This window comes from Cucurbita pepo, chromosome 17 (assembly GCF_057944985.1).
Source record: "Cucurbita pepo subsp. pepo isolate OVF chromosome 17, ASM5794498v1, whole genome shotgun sequence".
NCBI lineage: Eukaryota > Viridiplantae > Streptophyta > Magnoliopsida > Cucurbitales > Cucurbitaceae > Cucurbita > Cucurbita pepo.
The window spans coordinates 10,548,091-10,567,504 of record NC_141814.1 but is presented as its reverse complement, the minus strand read 5'-3'; the positions used below and the strand labels follow the sequence as shown (position 1 = coordinate 10,567,504).

Genomic DNA, 19,414 nt, shown 5'->3' with positions numbered 1-19,414 from the left:
TGCTTAAAATGATGAGCTATCAATATATATTACACGTACGTACAAATTCATCAAAGTTATTATCTGTCGGGGAGTGATTTGTGTGTTCTATGTTGTAACGGGTGTATAAATCTTGGTAGGGATGATACGAAAGATAGCAGTTGCCTTCTTCTCGAGTTCAAGTTTTCTATCGTAATTTGAACAACCAATTGACTTAAATTTTATATTCAAATTTGAAGCTTTTACGATGGCCACCTGTGATGTCCCCACATTGGTTAGGGAGGAGAACAAAACACCATTTATAAAGGTGTGGAAACTTTTCTCTAGTAGACGCGTTTTAAAGCCTTGAGGGGAAAGCCCGAAAAAGAAAATCCAAAGATGACAATATCTGCTAGTGGTGGGTCTCGGTCGTTACACCATGTTTAACACAAACGCTCAAAACTAGAATCTTTTTGTTGGATCAGAATGAAAGAGCTAGAAGCTCATCATCTGCTTGTTATCATGGCGGAAATGAACTATGTGAAGAAAGAGGTTCGATAGAGAAGAGGTGGAGGTTGGGGTTATCTCGAATTTCCATCGACGTTTTTTTGGGGTTATCTCAAATTTCCATCGACGTTTTTTCTTACCCTCCTCAACGAGGTATTGAAAAAAATGTCTAATAGCTCGCATATTTTAGTGCCGAGATTTGTTGAGTCATAGTCTAGAAGTTTAGGTTCCAGAGGCGGGTGGGCAAACCCATCATATTTAATGAACCCAGTCCACAAAAGAAGTAGTCAATTGTGGACGTCTTAGATAAGCTGACTAAATGACTCGATTCTCTCGGAACCGTAGCTAAGCTAATAAAAAAATATATATATTTAGAATAAATTTGAATGAAAAGAAAAAGTAATAAAACCCTAATAAGTTGTTGTTTGTTGCCTGTCCTTAAAAGTGTGTTAGGGGACACCAAGACCCCACATTGGCTACTCATCTCAGAGACCACAAAGCCCTTAGTTGACCTGTCATGGTTCCCCACTCCATCCTCCATTTGCCCCATCTCTTTCCTTCTTCTATATATCCCACTTTCTTTTTCCCCATCTCTTTCCTTCTTCTATATATCCCACTTTCTTTTTCCCCATCCCTAACAACCCATTTTTCATCCATGGAAAAACAACCCCTTGGACTCGAGATCACCGAGCTTCGTCTCGGTCTCCCTGGCAATGGCGAAAAAAACGAGAAGAAACGAGCCTACGTTGCCATTGCAGGCGAAGATGAACCGACTAGAGACGAGGTCGAGCGGAAGAATAACATGAGTAAGGGACAAGTTGTAGGGTGGCCACCAGTGTGTTCGTATCGAAGAAAGAATAGTTTTGAAGAGAAAGAGTCGTTGCATGAAAATAAGAACTCAAAAATATACGTAAAGATTAGTATGGATGGAGCTCCATTTCTTCGTAAACTTGACTTGGGTTCTCATAATGGATATTCGGATCTTGCTCTCGCTCTTGAAAAGCTCTTTGCTTGCTTTGGAACCGGTAAATTTAGTGCTCTTTCTCGTATTTGTTTTATTTTCTCTCTTGTTTTTACGATTTCTATAGTAATATACATAAATATCGTGATAATGTAGTGGTATGTTTGTAAAATGATAGGAAAGACATCGAAACATGGAAAAGGATCTGATTACATTCCGATTTATGAAGACAAAGACGGAGATTGGATGCTTGTGGGAGACGTCCCCTGGGAGTAAGTCTAATTTTTTTAGTACAACAAATATACATTATTGAAATTTGGACTTCAAATCTTTAGATCTACCATTAGATTTACGTCCCTCATTTTTCTTTTTACCTAACTCAAAATTTCACTAACAATTTAAATTCATATTATTTCATTTGTTAAGGGTTGATCGGGTTGCTTGGGCGACTTTATAACCCTAAACCCGACTCAATCCTCTGTTTTTTAGTTGAGTTGTTCTTTTTTTTCCTACAATATTTGTTATATTAACAACGAAAATCACGTAAAATTTAAAATAAAAAATTCATATATTATAACGTATCAATGGTATCAGTTACAGATGTTAAATATTCTTATTTTTCGTAAAAATTTTAAAAGTACGGTATGGTTGGGTTAGGTTGTAATCTTATTTTCGGGTTGGTCAGGTTGAACCAACAAAAAAAAATGTCAACCCATAGACGTGCTCGAATTTTTCAGTTTTTCAAAAATTCAACTCAGTTCAAAAATCTAATATAGATATATACGAACGTTTTTGTTGCCCTATATATATATATATATATGTATATATATATTTATATTTTTGGTATTACCGTTATTAACGGTGCTTAAAATTGAAGCCTCCAGTCAAAGTCAAAGTCAATTTGATATGATTGACACAAATTGCGATTTAAGTTTTAATTAGACATTTAATTAGGAAGAAAGTGACAGAGAGGGCAAAATGGTCTTTTGATATACCCTGCCGATTCATTAACTAACACGACATGATGCCGACAGGAAGCAGACCTTAATAATAGTGTCAGCCAGATTACAAAGTTGTCCCTGAATTCAATTCCCCTTGCCCCCTCCCCGACATATCCCATGCCTATAATTTAAAATCAAAATAATAATCGAATTTTAGATTTAATTATGATCATATTTTTTCAGGATGTTTGCTAAATCGTGCAAGAGACTGAGGATCATGAAGAGATCGGAGGCCAAAGGGTTCGGCCTGCAATTTAAGGATCTATGAGCTTAAGAAATATATTTTCCTTCATTTTATGACTTTATTTAGCTTCAAAATAGACATAACCGTAATTCTCATAATTAATATTAATGGTACAATTTTATGTTACAATGTCTAGATAGCTTGGTGTTTTTTGTTTTAATTCTTCACTTATATACTATAGTTTGTTTAGTTATATTAAGGAAATGGTTTATTATTATTTTAGTGTTCTTACGAACAATCATAAGAGACAAAACTGTGACAAATTTGGCAAACAGGCATACTTCCACCTAAACCTTTATAGATAGCATATCCAATCCTGAACTTTTTCTTTTCCTCGGTAAAACATATTCTTTCTCATTCACCTAATTATTCTCGAACGGTAAACAAGGTTATTAGATAAACATGATATTAATCAAACGTAATTAGTTTACATGTGCAACAATTAACCGTATAAAATTGTCATATTCTCATACTAGAGTTATGATTAAAGATGTCGACAAAGATCAAAAAGTCTTCTCCATCCTCGTCCACGAGGTGAGAACAAGGATGGAAAAATCTTCTTTGTCCTCATCTCATCTTATTTCTACATTTAATCGTAGTAAAATTTTCGTAGTAAAATTTTCCATTAATTTTTGCAGGAATTCTAAAAGGGGATTGAGTTTCCGGGAGTAAGCTCTTTTTTTTTTCATTAAATATTATAAAAAGTGAGGTGGGAAAATCATATTTTTCCCCAAAAAAAAAGGAAGTAAAAGCTGCATCATAGCACCTCAGGTAGGACTTGAAAAAACTATAGTGAAATCCACATTTGATTATATTATATTATATTACATTACATACAGCATAAACAGATAGACACAGAAATGAATGAATAAGAGAGGTCCCAGGGCGCACAAAGGGTGTAAAAAGGTGGTGGTTAAAGACCATAACAGAACAGAACATGTGGGGAAGCTCACAAAAGCAGTGGTAGCAGCTTTAAGCTAATATCCAAGAATTGGGTTCCTTTGTTCATCAATTTCAACCACAAGCAAGCGCTTTGGATCTGACCCACTTGGTCCTTCTTCGTACAATGTGGGAAGATAAGCTTTATAAGCCGGCAGATAACGTGACACAAAGTCCCTAACCTGCAAACACCACCACCACCACAACTCATCTTTACCATCCCCAACTTTCAAACTCTTTCACTTTGTTTCGTTTTCGGCTTACCTCTTCGTCGCTCATCCCGGGTTTTCCTGCCTCTCTCATTGCAATCTCTGCCTGTAAATTCATAACAACATGCAGTTCTTAAGGCTTCTGAAACCCAGGTGGTGATTCTTGTATGCTAATGTGTATAAAGCCTTACTTGTAGACGCCAATAGTAAACGCAACTCGGGTCGTTTATCTTGATCACGATCCATGCCCCTATGTACTTATCCCAAGCGTCGTAGTACGCTTTCATATTGTTGTTCACTATCTCCAGCTATAAAATTCAAATTTCAGATTTGGTTTACCTTGATACAATGTTGGAAGAGTTGAAAAAGCTATAACCTGTGGATCAACTGCTGTAACAGCTTCGGTCGGGAGCGGTTTGAAGCCGAGCATCCAACCTTCAAACAGGACGACCTAAAGGTAACGAAACGAAAGGTTTATGTAGTAGGTAGGTGCCATAAGTTTTATGTTGAGTTAAAATTTCTTACTGTCAGTGGTCCTTCAACCTCTGGCCAAGTAGAAGGATCAGCTCTGTCACCTCTTCCACTATATGCAGACTGAATAAAACACAGGAAATGGGGAGTTTGAGAATCACAAATGACTGGAATTAGATATGAGCATGGTTTTTTGAACTTACTTTATCATATCTGGGGACCTTCATCTTTAAACCTTCATATTAAAAGAGAATTCGATGAGTAAAAAACTCGAAACCAGGGACAACAGCAAAAGAAGTGAAGGAGAAACAAACTGACCTTCCTTGGTCAACTTGGAGAGAGCTGTGAGTGTTTCGACCGACAGTTCGAGATCGTGACTTCCAGCGTTTCCTCGATACTGAAAATGGAAAGAACATAATTAACAGAAGATATGGAGGACTAAGAGAAGGACAGACCATAAATAGTTACCTCCAGAAGAGCATTCCCGGGGTTGCTTTCCCTCAGTTGTGCCTACCATGTAACACTTAAATGACTTATAGTACTGCAAATAGAAAGAAAACGCTAAAAAAACGCCATTGATAGCTAACCAACCTGCCCCTCGGCTGTCAAATAGAAGTCGTCGATGGATACCATAGCAGACTTCCTGAGATAGAGATTTAGTCAGAAATTATATGGTTTTTATGTAACAGTTCAAGTCCACCACTAGTAGATATTGTCCGTTTTGGCGCGTTACATATCGCCGTCAGCCTCATGGTTTTAAAACGCGTCTGCTAGGGAGAGGTTTCCACACCCTTATAAGGAATGTTTCGTTCCCCTCTCTAACCGATGTGGAATCTTACAATCCACCCCTTTGGGGACACAGCGTCCTCGCTAGCACACCGCCCAGTGACTGGCTCTGATACCATTTGTAACAGCTCAAGTCCACTGCTAGCAAATATTGTCCGTTTTGGCCCGTTACGTATCGCCATCAGCCTTACGGTTTTAAACGTCTGCTAGGGAGAGGTTTTCACACCCTTATAAGAAATGCTTCGTTTCGCTCTCCAACTGACGTAGGATCTCACATTTTCCTTTCTCTATACTCTTATCACTGCTTCAGCAGATAGTCAGCTCGCATTATGGTATATCTACTAGCATCACAGCCTACCTGCCTGTTACTTCGAAGAGATAATTGAGAGCATACACAAGTGTCGTCTTTCCACAACCTTGTGGAGCACTAAATCCTATCTGCACAACAAAGTGATTTGAAGATAAATAACCAGGGGAATAACAATTTTTTAGAGCGCTCTAATAGTAACAGGGTAACCGCCCAAGTCCATCGCTAGCAAATATTGTCTGCTTTGGCCTGTTACGTATCGCCATCAACCTCACGGTTTTTAAAATGCGTCTGCTAGGGAGAGGTTTCGACACCCTTATAAGGAATGCTCCGTTACCCTCTCTAACCAATGTGGGATCTCACAATCCACCTCCCTTGGGACCCAACGTCTCCACTGGCACACCGGCTAAGCCTTGTGCAAAATATCTCGATTCCTTGATGGTATGTGCACGTTTGAAACGAAAAGAAAAAAGCTACGAGAAGTCCAAAAGCTTACCACTAAGGGAGGAATTTCTTCTCCTTCTTTAAACGAGGAATGGTGTTGAGATATTTGATCTTCACACCAAAAAAACACAGGTATATAGTAATGATAAAATCTTGCTTTCTGAGGAATTGTGAGCTCCATTTCATTAACCTTGAACAATCGACATAGATAAGAGCCATAAGCTAGCCATTTATCTATGGCGTCAGCCACATTTGTGGGGGTCAGGCCCAACTTTTCTATCAATGGACCTGAGCAAATGAATTCAAAAAGATCCTCCAAAATGGAAACTTGTGCTGGCTTTGTGGGCAATGCATGACAAACGGAGCCTTGATAACGCTCGACCGAGGCAGCAACACCGTGACACGAGGAGTTATCTTGAATCCATGAACATCCATTGCCTAGAATAAAATTCCAAAGGAGACAAAGGAAGAGATCAATGATTAAAGCAGTTTCCCTCTACACATTAAGAAGACATTTGCATACGAAACAAGTTACAGTAGAACAGTATTGACCATAAAACAATTGAACTGTAGCTTTCTGAAACTACATATAGAAGCTTAACTACAAATATGGTAAAGTTCATTCAGAAAATACAAGAATTTTGAAGCTATCTCTGATTTCACTACAAAGTAATAACTAGATAGGATGTTTTTACTTATCAGAAATCCTATATGAAAATGTCCCCTGAAAAGAGCAAAGTGATGTTTCAAGAACGAATAGAATGTTCTATGCGTCGAGGGAAATGGTCGTGTTTCTTTGATGAAGGTAGAAAAGAGGTCAGGAAACCGTGGGAATGGTTGAATTGATAACTTCACTCAAATCTCTCCCAATGTATTGAATTAGACTAGCCCACTTGTTTAATTGGCAACATAAGGATCTATACAATCCGCGCATTTACGTCATGCTCTGATGAACCCAACCATTTTGATATCCTTTTAAGTAAAAGTGATAAAAGGGAGCTCAAACCCGCTGCTAGATATTGTCCGTTCTGGCTCGCTACGTATCACCATCAGCCTTACGGTTTTAAAATACGTCTACTAGGGAGAGGTTTCTACACCCTTATAAGGAATGCTTCGTTTTTTCTCTCTAACCGATGTAGGACCTCACATAACCAAATTTCCAAACACCAAGAATGAACAGAATCCATTTCAAGAAAGAACAAAAGATATTGCAAAAAGTAAGACAAATGAAGAACACTTTTCAATTTCTCATCATGAAACCAAATTTCCATAACTGAAGAACACTTTTCAATTTCCCTCCATGATAGCTCCTATTCCCCACAATTTTCCAAGTAGCCAAACAGAGAATACCGCATAATCAAAAGCCAAAACCTCAAAACACTACCAAAATTCCATTGAATAAAGGAGACAAAAAGGCAAATGAAATCGACGAACATTGCATAACCTTCCCAACACTCGACAACCAATAACCCCACACAATCATCAAAAACCATTCCAATAGCCAAACAGAGAAAATCGCAGAACTCAACAGATAAAACCTGATGAACACAGATACTGTTCCATCAAAACAATCTGGAAAGACGAAAATACCTGATTTCGCGAAATGAGTCGGCGAATAACAGAGTCTGGAAATGGATTGGTTGGTTTTAGCCATGGAAAATGAAGAAGAAGAAGAAACAGAGACATGGTGGGAATGAAGGAAAGCACCGAATTTATAAAAACCGACGCCATTAGTGTTGGTACAGAAAAGAGAGGGAAAAGTTGAAGTCGGAGATAGCGGCTGAGCTGCCATACTTATCTACAGCCTCACTGTGAGCGCTTGTTTGACAATTAACATTTCCAAGGCATCTTGGTTTTGGTTTCTGGCCGACTTTTACGAGCCATAGTGGGAGGGTGGGGAAGAGAGAGAAAAGAGGGAAGAGAGAGACACACACACTTGGAGCTGTGCGGATATGAATTGAGAACTTGAGATGACAATTCTCTTTCGTTCTCCTCTACAAATCTATATGAATTCTATATTATATATTTGTATAATGAGTTAGAAGTTTTATATTCCCGACTAAAAGTCAAATTCTTGGTGGAAGAATACGAGTTAGGTTAGAAATTTTTTATAGATTGATTCGAAATTTTGAGTTCCAGACATGAGTAACTGGACTAGAATTTATCGTCTGTAATAGTTCATAGTCACTGCTAATATATATTAGCGATTTTAGCCTGTTATGTGTAGTCGTCAGCTTTGCGATTTCAAAATATATCTATTAACGGAAGAGTTTCTACACTTTTGTAAGAAATGTTTTGTTTCCCTCAATTTTTCAATTTTCCAGTTGGATTGGGGTTCGATTTTCCACAAGTCACAATAAATCACTAATATCAATGATTTTAGAAGTGGGGTTGGATTATAATCCTATTTTCTAGTCGATCCGGTTGACCCAATTACAATAATGTTAATCGAACCGACTTAAATTTTTTTATTTTTCAAAAAATCAAAATAACCCAAACAAAAATCTAATTCAATTCAATCTAGATATATTAAAAATAAATATAAAAATTTGGCAAATATTTGATAAAATAATAATAATAATAATTTTGAAGTGCCAATTTTATAACTTTAATCGTATTTATAGGAATAAATAATTTATTTTTTCAATTAAGTTGGATAAAATAGAAGGGGGTGGATAAGTGGCTTGAAATATATTTTATCATATGCTTGATAATATGGAGATTTTCAAAATAGATAAGTGATGATTAATTTCCCTTGCCCTTATCTGATTTTATCAACTTGGCTAAAGTTCCAAAATTCAAATAGTACTAAGTTTGCAACTTCATTCATTTATATTTATATTTATATGTATATGTTGATTTAATTACATTACTTCAACCTTATCCTAAAATCGATATTTTGTCTTATTCCTAAGTTTTCTATCTACATAATCTATTTATAAAAATTTGATTCGATATTAAAGGTAAGCGTCATTGACATTATTACACTTCATTTTATTTTTATTTATTTAATTTTCAGGTCAGTTTATTTCGAGATTTCTCACGAGATGCAAATAAAAAGAAAGACGCTTAGACTAAGCTTGTTTCCATTTTTCTGTGAAACTGTACGTGGGGCTAATGAATTTTAGCTTTTTGTTATGGAGTGAATCTAGCCGTACTAATATAGAACACGGCCAATGATAAGAAATGTAGGGTGGATGTTGTTTATTTGTTTGTGGTTTGTTTTATTTTTGTTGTTGAAAATTTGTAGAGATGTAAAAGGAAAGGAAGTTGAGTACATAATTTATTTTGGGTGATATGTGGATATGAGAGCCTTCCATATCCAATGCATTTATTTATGGTCCCTTTTTGGGACCTTTTAATTACTAAATATGCAATTCTTATAAATTTTATATACAAATATAAATATAAATAACGTTCGTTCCTCTTTATCTCAACGTCTAAGAAATTTTTGGAAAGTCACCCAATATAGAATTGCAAGGTAAAATATGCTTAATTCTAAAATTTCTATGGTTGAGTAACTGAGAAAAAATGTTCATCTTGTTGGTATAGGTAGTAACTTTTAATTTTTTAAAACTTTTATTAGTTACCTTTGTTAGACGAACACGATTCTCTACAATGGAATGATATTGTCCACTTTGAGCATAAGTTCTCATAACTTTGCTTTGGGCTTCCCCAAAAGGCCTTATACCATTGTGGAGAGTCGTGTTCGTCTAACATGATATTAAAGCCATGCCCTAAATCATCTAACATGGTATCAGAGTCATGCCCTAAACTTAGTCGTGTCAATAGATTAGTAAATCTTCAAATGTCAAACAAACAACTCCAAAAGAAAAAGAGTCAAGCCTCCTTAAAGGCATAGTAAAAAATGACTAAGACTCTAAAGGTGTCAAGCTTGGATTAAGGGAAGACGTACTTTGTTCGAGGGGAGGTGTTGGATGATGAAAGTCCCACATCGGTTAATTTAGGGAATGATCATGAGTTTATAATAAAAGAATACTCTCTTTATTGGTACAAGGCATTTTTGGACAAAGTGGACAATATCAATACCATTGTGGAAAGTCGAGTTCGTCTAACAATCTTGTCCTCTTTTTTTGAGTAATGGAATAAAATTTTGAATTAAAAAGGAAATTCCAAATTGAATTGAAACTCTTTGAGAGAGTGACGTGTACGCAAGTTGTTGGGCTCCAAAATGGTTCCATCCTTTTTTTTTTTTTTTTTTTTTTTCTCTCGCACACGCCTGTCTCGCTGTCCCTTATCCATTTCCAATCGAACCGATTTCTGTAAAAATAAAAACATTAAGAACCGGTTCAGTTCGCCTTAGATTAGACCGGTTGCCGGAGGGAATCGTGCCCATCGGCGGCGGAACAGAGGTGGATACGGCTTTGTGAACAGAGTTGCAGACTATTTCTGTCCCTTATCCATTTCCAATCGAACCGATTTCTGTAAAAATAAAAACATTAAGAACCGGTTCAGTTCGCCTTAGATTAGACCGGTTGCCGGAGGGAATCGTGCCCATCGGCGGCGGAACAGAGGTGGATACGGCTTTGTGAACAGAGTTGCAGACTATTTTCAAATCAACCTAATTGACATTTTTTTTTAAATTTAAAGATTCAATTATAAATTTTTCTAATTCAAATAATACGACTTAATCCAACTATTAAAAATATTTAAATATTTAAATTTTTTATTTTAAATAAAAAGTAAAATATTAATACGTTCAACATTCATATATTTATTTTTAAACATGAAATTAAAATTTACCATTCAATTTTAATATATATTTATGAGTACATAATTAAATAATTGAATTACCATTAATTATTTTAAATTATGGTTTACTTGAGCTTCACTCATTTTAGAAAAAAAAAAGAAAGAAATATATATATATATAAAAGCATATTATAAACCTTTTATTTTAAGTCATGTGGTTTACTTGAACTTAACCCATTTATATATATAATCATTTTATATATAATTTATTTTAAGTTAGGGTTTACTTAAAATTAACTCCAGAAAAATCTAGAAGTCATTTAATTCACAATTTTTTTTATTTATTTAAACTAAATTTAGTCGGATAATTTAATCTGAATCATACAAATTAAATTGGGTTTGATTAATTTTTTCGAAAATGTTAATCATTTAATCATTGTTGTAGTATGCACTACACACTACCGTTTTTTTTACTCACGCTAAAAAAAAAGGTAATTATTTTGGGGTAATGCTGTAAATTTTCTAGGAATAGATAATTTCACCATTTAACTTTACACATCTATGAGATCCGTAAGAGAAAAAAATTAAATGTTAATGTCTTAAATAATTTTCTTAATTAAGACCAATTAATGCTTCTTTGTTTGCCCCTACAGTGAATTGGAAAGGATTAATGTAATTTGCTTTGATTAATAATGAGTAATTATAATTAGTGAATTTAACCAGTAAATTCTCCCCAAATTGGTGGAGATAACATAAGAACCACACAAAAGAAAATAATAATAAATAAACACTAATAAGATAATGTTCCAGACAGTTAAAATAAAAAAGTAAATGGAAAACGTCCATGTGGCCAAACCTACGTAGGCTCGAAATTGCTAAGGATTAAGAAGAAAAGAATATTACACCTGGCAGATTGTAATTGGCTAAATAAAAAAGTTACAAAAAGTTGAGAAGTGGAGGATTGTAGCCCTGTCTCACGTGACAAAATTTACCCTGAAGGTTGAGATTACAAAAGTAGCCTTGAGAAAACGAAAAGGAAAGGGTAGGTAAATTGAAGGATAAAAAAAATAGAGGGGCTGGGGACACGCGCGAGCTCAGCGTAAGGTCGTAATAAAAATTGAAGAGCTGACAGCTTTGAGTCCACGAAGTGTCCTTTTCACTTTTTTTGGTCAAAACAACAAACGCCATTAAAACACTATTATTCATTAAATATTAATATTAATAACTCTTTTTTTTTAATTTTTTTTAATTTTTTTAATTTTTTTTAATTTTTTAATTTTTAATTTTTAATTTTTAATTTTTTTGCCCTTGCAATGGCTATGTGTTTCAAATCTCCGTTTCATCCCGCTCACATTCCCATTCTTACTTTACTCATCCACACTACTACTGTCTTTTTCGATCTTCATCTCGAGCTCCAATGGAGGTCTTGGAGCTTGGAAGATAGATTCAGGTTTTGTTTCTTGTTTGCATCTTTTTCATTTCGGAGATTGTTTGGTCGTCGCTCTGGATTAGGGCGGATTGGAGTTGCTGTTCTTCAAGATTTTTCGGGATGGGTTTGATTGATGCGTTGGAATGATGGGTTTTCTGGGGGATTTTTAGCTCCGTTTCTTGAGGATTTCTGGAATTTTTGGAGAAACATGTGGAATTTCGGTTTGAATTATTGCTTAAATGATTGTGTAATGAGGAAATGGATAATCTAATAATCTGGACTTAATGCAAGAACGTGAATTACACTTTGAAATTGTTTGTGGAAGCAAGACATTTTGTAGATCCTTTGATTTTGCCGCTGTTTTCTTCTACATTCTTGGAGACCAAGCACCTTGGTTACTCTTATCTCCAACTTTTCTTCACAATTTTCTAATCTTAAGATTTTTCAACGGATTTTCAAAGATTGGTCACTGCATTGTCAATGAGTATGGTGGATGTGTTCCTTGAGGTAGTAAATTTGCAGAAATTTTTCATATTACGTCCTTTCCAGAATTTGTTACCTGTTGGCATTTCAAAAATTACAAGATCATTGAAGCTCATTGGTCTTTTAGATTGGTTAAACTAGCATCTTTTACTTCGAATTTCCTGTTGTTCTGTCAATCTTTATCATTCCTTCAGAAATGACCTTTGTTTATCACTATATGTGGTGAATCTCATGGCTCTAATCTATTGTCCTGTCATCCAGTGCTGTTCCAATGTGATCTTAATCGGGGCTTCTGAGTAATGCTACATTTCTGATAGTTCTGCCATATGTGAAAAGCGTGCACTATGCACTGTTTTTTTCTTTAATCGAACAGTCCTCTTGAAAATTGCACTCTGTAATCTATGGACCCGTTATCTAGTGCTTTTTTGTTAGAATTTTAAACATTCAAGGGTAGTTATACCATGTAAGACCCTTTTGACTTTTGTTTAAACGAAAGTATCTTGAAAGCTTGAAGATAAACAGAAATGGTGTTAATATCACTATTTGAGAGCTATTCATTTTATCTCAGGTTTTACTCTGATGCATTTGGGTGATTTAATCTTCTTTGAGACCTCCAAATATGAGAAAAGAAGAAAATCAAATCAGGGTTAATATTGGAGAATTCCCTGGTAGAATTACGCGTGCTCGGGCTGCTGCATTTAGTGCATCAGCACAGCTGCCTCCAAGAGTACCTGCGCAACAACAAGAGAAGCGGGTTGCACAAGCTAATCGGAAAAGAGCTGCTTCAGAAGAAAAGAGCTGCCATTCTATTGATAAATCATTACGACCATATAAACGGAGGGCCGTGCTTCAGGATGTCAGCAATGTATGCTGTGAACCTTCATACTCGGAATGTTTTGATGCAGCTAAAGTTCAGGTTAACGAGTTTTCTTCTCCATAAGATTTTATTCTGGATATCTGTGAGCCTTACTGTATTGTCTTGGGGCTAATAAAGTTTCTTTGAATTTCTTTCCCATGTATTCGGGCCAATGTAATGTTTAACAATTGCCTTGTGCATTTGCACGGCCATTCTTATATGAGGTTTTACTTGCTTTGAGGACATAATTATGCAGCTTTGTTGTACTTGGACTTACCTTTTTCTTTAACAGGCCAATTGTAGTAAGCCGACTATCAGAAACCGTTTCAAGAAGTCCAAAGGAGCTTCATCAGTTTGTGTGGCTAACTCCAAGGTTCCTCTTGACCGTAGAACCGAAGGAGCCTCATCAGTTGGTGTGGTTTACTCCAAGGTCCCTCTTGACCTTAGAGCAGAAGATGTACAAGAAAATGTCAAATCAAAAGCTAAGTTGAAAGTTGAACATTCAAGTAATTCTGAAGACCATGGGACACATCATCGGGTGGGCGGTGGTATAAAGGAAGAGGTCACAAGTTATCTTCGGGATGATAATTCGAGATCTCTAAGTCCTTTAGAGTCTCAAAATTTTCAAAATAAAGGTAATTGTTTTTAACTTTTTGTTCTCTAAACTTTAACAGACAGATAACTCCTGAAGAAGCAGGAATACAGCTAATTCAGCTTTCTATTTTATGTGTTAGACTCTTTTCTAGACACATTATCCCCATATCCTTATTTATATATATAACCTAGATTCATTTCACTAGATACAGAGCGCTGTAAGCCGATGAAAGCCGTAATTCTACAACTTATTCGTTAACTACGAAAGGAAAATAATTAGTATGGTTTGCTTAAGGCCATTCTGTTAAACAAAGTTGGTTTTACTCTTCAAAAACCATGATAGTTAACCTGCTTTAGAAGCCATGTTTGGAACACCAATTTGATGATGTCTCTATTGGGAATACAAATACGAAACTTGCTGTTTGAGTTTTTAGGAAACATCTGAAACAACATTTGAATCAATAGTTGACTTTAGAGTTTTCTTCTTTATGATAAGATAAAATAAATCACATTGAAGTTCTTACATTCAAGTATGAATAATGCATCTCCAAACATATAAAACTGCTAACGACATATATGTTGGAAATGGAAAATCAGAGAAAGTGTTGCCTCTGGGGACAAGAAGCAACCTGGACGTTACGGACATCGATTGTAATGACAAAGATGCTCAACTGTGCTCTGTCTACGCCCATGAGATCTACAACAATTTACGTGTTGCTGAGGTATGTGATGTTGATTCTGTGTTTTCTATCTACTTTCTGTCTCTCTTTCATATGGCACTTTTGCTCATGGTCGGTGGGAATTTCAGGAAGAACAAAAAGGATCTTGCACCTATTGCATTGACCGTAAGCAATACTTTTTCAGCATAAACGTGATCATATTGACCATAAGAGGCTTTCATAAGTTGGGATTCAAATAATAAGTGCTAACATCAACAATTTAGTCTTGCATTTTTCTCTATCCGATCGTTTCGGGTTTATGTGTTCTAAGAAAGGTCTTAATTATAAGGATGTTACTTCTTATTCTTGGCAATTTCAACATTATGCGATTTAAAAACAGTACCAAGTAGTCCCCTGATGGGTGCAAGCGATCAAAATGACCCTAAAATTATAAAGCTACATGTGTTGAACTGTTTGAAGATGTTCATGTTTCCTCCCGTGGAATGAAGCATTAAGATTCCCCAGTTGCTATTCTTCAACTCAGCTAATTGACCTTGCATTTAGTTTAAGCAGTCTGTTTGCAATGACAAACAAAATATTTTGTTCTGAGTTCTGATTCAATCAACTCATAGCCTTTGTGCTAGGATGATGCGATCATTGTTTTTGTGCGTTTAGGATATGAAAGTTTTTATTACAAAAAAACTGAATGTACTTGGAATGAAGTATTGTTTTCTCAACTGATTGTGTTTTCCTCTCCATAGCTAACCAGAAGGCCACGTCCAGATTTCATGGAAACAGTGCAAACAGATATTACCCAAAGCATGCGGGGTATATTGGTTGATTGGCTTGTAGAGGTTAGTATTGCTTCATTAAGCCTTTTCTTAATCCTCTCTTTCTTTCTTTCATTATATTTCTGTTATCTCCAAGTTCTTCCAAATTTCTTAAATTTTACCGAACGTATACCTCGAAAGATCGAAAGTTCCAATGAGATTTCATCTCGAAGAAGCACAATTAAAATGGTTGATCCAAAATTCTTGATTTCAGGTATCGGAGGAATACAAGTTAGTACCAGACACTCTCTACCTAACTGTATTTTTCGTCGATTGGTTTCTCTCCCAAAATTACATCGAGAGACAAAAGCTTCAACTGTTGGGTATCACTTGCATGTTAATTGCTTCGTAAGTTTCTCAGATCTAGAGCATATTGTCGATGTACTTCATCCAAAAGTTTAAATTGTGTTCTAAGCTGAGTGATAGACTCTTGCTATCTACCACTTTTGATGATGTGATGTGAACTAATATGAGAACTCAAAGCTCATACCAAAAGATTAGTTTAGCTCTATTAATTTGAATATGAAGGAAGTAACAACGGTGGTCCTTGTGTCCGACAGGAAGTACGAAGAAATTTGTTCCCCACGCGTTGAAGACTTTTGTTTCATCACTGACAGCACCTACACAAAAGAGGAGGTATGACATATTTGCTATACAAGATTGTGGATCGTATATTGGATTAATTGATGTTAATCACTTGCTTGATGAACGGTCAAATGGTTGATTCCAGGAGAAAAGAAGGGGAAATAATGAAAAGAGTGAAATGGGAAGGAAACAATATTATTTTTTAACATGATAAGTAGTACAGGATGTTTACTGCTCTGTGGAAGAGAAACATATCAGATATAAAATGATTTGTTAGCGTGGTCTGCCTTAAAATAGTGAACAAATTCTAGACTCAACTTACCTAGTCCTATGGGCACGTTCCACCAGATCATTATTTTACGTTTGTTGAATTGAACTTAACAGCAGTAGATGGTTAGATATATTGTAATGCCCAAGCCCACCGCTAACCGATATTATCCTCTTTGGGCTTTCACTCAAGGTTTTTAAAATGCGTTTGCTAGGGAGAAGTTTCCCTTTCGGGCCCTAGCGTCCTCACTGGCACTCGTTCCCTTCTCCAATCGATGTGAGACCCTCCAATCCACCCCCCTCATGGCCCAACGTCCTTGCTGGCACACTGCCTCGTGTCCACCCCACTTTAGGGCTCAGCCTCCTCGCTGACACATTGCCCAGTGTCTGGCTTTGATACCAACTGTAACAGCCCAAGCCCACTGCTAGCAGATATTGTCTTCTTTGGGCTCTCCCTTTCGGGCTTCCTCTCAAGATTTTTAAAATGCGTATGCTAGGGAGAGGTTTCCACACCATTATAAAGAATGTTTTGTTCTCCTACTCAATCAATGTGGGATCTCTCAAGAGCTCATCGTTTTCCTCTAGACATCTGATTAGGGCCAGATTTGGACTGTTTAAGAGTTAGGAGTGTGCCTACAATACAATAGTAGGTTTCTCCTTTTGTTCTCTGCTATTTAAAAGCTTCTTTGGTGATTTTTCTTTAGGTTTTGAATATGGAAGGTCAGATATTGAAGCATATGGGCTTTCAACTTTCTGCACCAACTGTAAAATCTTTCCTCAGGTAAGTTTGCTGTGCCAAGCTGCACAAGCATGGCAGTGCATATATGAATTCGTGTTTATATAGGTACGGTGTTCTTATTTACGCATGTTTCTAAATTTCAGGAGATACGTTTGTGCTGCACAAACGACTTTCAAGGTAATAATGAGGTCGTTGTAATGCATTGCTTGATAGTTTAAGAGCTTCCTTTCCTTCTTTAGATAGGCAAAGCTTATGTTTCTTGACTTTCATTGATTTTCAGACCCCTAGTCTTGAACTCGAGTGCCTTGCCAACTATCTAGCCGAATTAACACTGGTCGACTATGGTTTCTTGAATTTTCTTCCCTCGGTCATAGCTGCATCAGCTGTATTTCTTTCCAAATGGTCGTTGGATCAGTCGAGTCACCCATGGGTATGCATTTTCCCTTCGCTTAGTCCTAAAATGCTTACTAGACTTGCTAATCTAATTCTCTTTCTGACAGAATTCAAACCTGGAATACTATACCTCATATAAAGCATCAGATCTGAAACCAACTGTTCTTGCTTTACAAGATTTACAGTTGAACACCAATGGTTGTCCTCTCAGTTCGATTCGCGTCAAGTATCGACAAGAAAAGGTAAATGAGTATTAGAATAAGTTTATGAGAAATCAGATGTCGTTACTTGGATACACCGTGTTTTCTCACAAACGGTTGTCTTAATAACAGTTCAAAGCCGTCGCAACTTTGTCGTCTCCGAAATTACTTGATACGCTATTCTGAACCGTGTTAGACGAAGGCCAACCATGCACAATTTGCCAACAGTTACATATATACTTGATATAGAAGTTAGAGATTCTCCCAGGAGTAGATACTTTTTTTGCCATTAACTCTACATGTTGAAGCCGATGTCTAATGTTAATCCTTACCCTTTCCCTATTAACATTCTTTCTCTTAACATTTTTTTGAAGCTTCTGTTTATAGTTCTGTTACTTTGGTCATGTTCCTCCCCGATTGATGTCGTGGCGGGCAGAGATTGGCTGTTGAATGTACATTGAGAGAAGGAAGCTTTGTCTGTAAGACCATGTAGAATTGCCTTGCCACCCAAGATTTCTTTTATGTATTTACTGCTAATCTTGTACTTTGATTCACTTTGCCAAAGTTTGGTACGTCTGTTTTGAGACAGGAAAATTCTTAATGAATTGTTTCACCAGACTTTGCCACTTATGTCTTGATTCTCTTTATATGCATAGTTTGGTAAGCTTTGGCAGAACTTTGGGCATTGTATTCTGGTGTTGTTTTAATAAACTCAATAACGTTGCTCTGCTTCTGCTACTCAGTTTCTTGAGGCATTTTAATTCTTGCTATATGAGTGAAAGTTTCAATGTAGGGTTGATCAATGCCAATGAGACACTACTTTTGATCTCTCAGACACTGACAAAGAACCAGAGAGAAAGTGTCTTTTTGTCTCTTATTGAGGATGATTGAGAGTGAGTCCAATATTAATTAATTTAGTGGAAGATCATGGGTTTATAAATGAGGAATACTATCTCCATTGGTACGAGGCCTTTTGGGGAAGCCCAAAGAAAAGACATGAGAGTTTATGCTCAAAGTAGACAATATCATACCATTATGGAGAGTCGTGATTCCTAACATCTCTGTCATCCAAGAACCCAATATGAACAGAAAGTTAGCATATAGGAGCCAATAAAAATGGAGTAAAACAGTTCTTCTGAGTTCAAATTACACCACAATTAAGCATGGTAGAGTTAGAGGTTGTTATGTTTGGTTAGACGAGGTGCATGCAAGTTAACCCAGACGCTCGTGGGTTGAATGGTTATCGGGATCTGGTTCAAAGGATCGGTAGAGGAAGGTTGCCATGTTGGTGAAGAAAAATGGACTTATTCTTAAATAGAACTGACATTAGTCGACTTAACGAGATGATGATGATAATGTGACAGCTTAACATAATAATAATATATATTTTAAAATTTTATTTTTAGAGAATTCAAAATAAAAATTTAAATTCAGTGTATTTTAGGAAAATATTAAATTAATCTTTTATAAAAAGTTGGCAAGTGGACTGGCTATGAGTAGATGGGCCGATTGTCGGCCCAACTCTTAACTTCAAATTATAGTGGGCCCATCTGGCCCAACTTTTAACCAAATTTTTAATGGGCGGCCCTACAATCGTAAGGGTTCTAAGCAAAGGTTAATATGGACCTTTTGTTGGCATAAGAAGCCCAAGGGTATTTCGGTAGTTTTATCTTCTTCTCCGATTTCTCATTCCTTGGACTCTGAAAGCTTATGCATCTCTGTCACCGTTCGCTTCATCGACTTGTTAGAGAGAGAAAGAAGAGAGAGAGAGAGAGAGAGAGAGGAACTCTGAAGCTCTCTTTCTTCTTCATTTGCATGACTTGAAGATTTTGTTTAGGA

The 19,414-nt window shown here is 36.3% G+C and overlaps 3 protein-coding genes across 3 annotated transcripts; 2 read left to right on the top strand and 1 right to left on the bottom strand.

Annotated features, from left to right (window-relative positions):
• The first annotated feature begins 1,048 nt into the window (after nt 1-1,048).
• Nucleotides 1,049-2,797, top strand: LOC111778783 (auxin-induced protein AUX22). The gene is made up of 3 exons (XM_023658758.2): nt 1,049-1,490; nt 1,605-1,698; nt 2,611-2,797. Exons 1-3 carry the CDS (start codon nt 1,121-1,123, stop codon nt 2,693-2,695), a joined length of 549 nt encoding a protein of 182 aa, XP_023514526.2. The 5' UTR covers nt 1,049-1,120; the 3' UTR covers nt 2,696-2,797.
• A 652-nt stretch (nt 2,798-3,449) lies between these two features.
• Nucleotides 3,450-7,827, bottom strand: LOC111778141 (D-glycerate 3-kinase, chloroplastic). Its single transcript, XM_023657807.2, has 12 exons — nt 7,418-7,827; nt 5,880-6,265; nt 5,435-5,514; nt 4,882-4,933; nt 4,759-4,800; nt 4,609-4,687; nt 4,494-4,525; nt 4,345-4,413; nt 4,196-4,270; nt 4,011-4,127; nt 3,875-3,925; nt 3,450-3,792 (listed from the first exon to the last, which is right to left on the bottom strand). The coding sequence occupies exons 1-12, from the start codon at nt 7,617-7,619 to the stop codon at nt 3,649-3,651; spliced, it is 1,329 nt and encodes a 442-aa protein (XP_023513575.2). The 5' UTR covers nt 7,620-7,827; the 3' UTR covers nt 3,450-3,648.
• A 4,008-nt stretch (nt 7,828-11,835) lies between these two features.
• Nucleotides 11,836-18,205, top strand: LOC111778584 (cyclin-A2-4). Its single transcript, XM_023658496.2, has 12 exons — nt 11,836-11,990; nt 13,021-13,368; nt 13,601-13,943; nt 14,500-14,624; nt 15,323-15,415; nt 15,606-15,739; nt 15,952-16,027; nt 16,948-17,024; nt 17,126-17,159; nt 17,263-17,412; nt 17,483-17,617; nt 17,708-18,205. The coding sequence occupies exons 2-12, from the start codon at nt 13,072-13,074 to the stop codon at nt 17,759-17,761; spliced, it is 1,518 nt and encodes a 505-aa protein (XP_023514264.2). The 5' UTR covers nt 11,836-11,990; nt 13,021-13,071; the 3' UTR covers nt 17,762-18,205.
• The last annotated feature ends 1,209 nt before the right edge of the window (nt 18,206-19,414 follow it).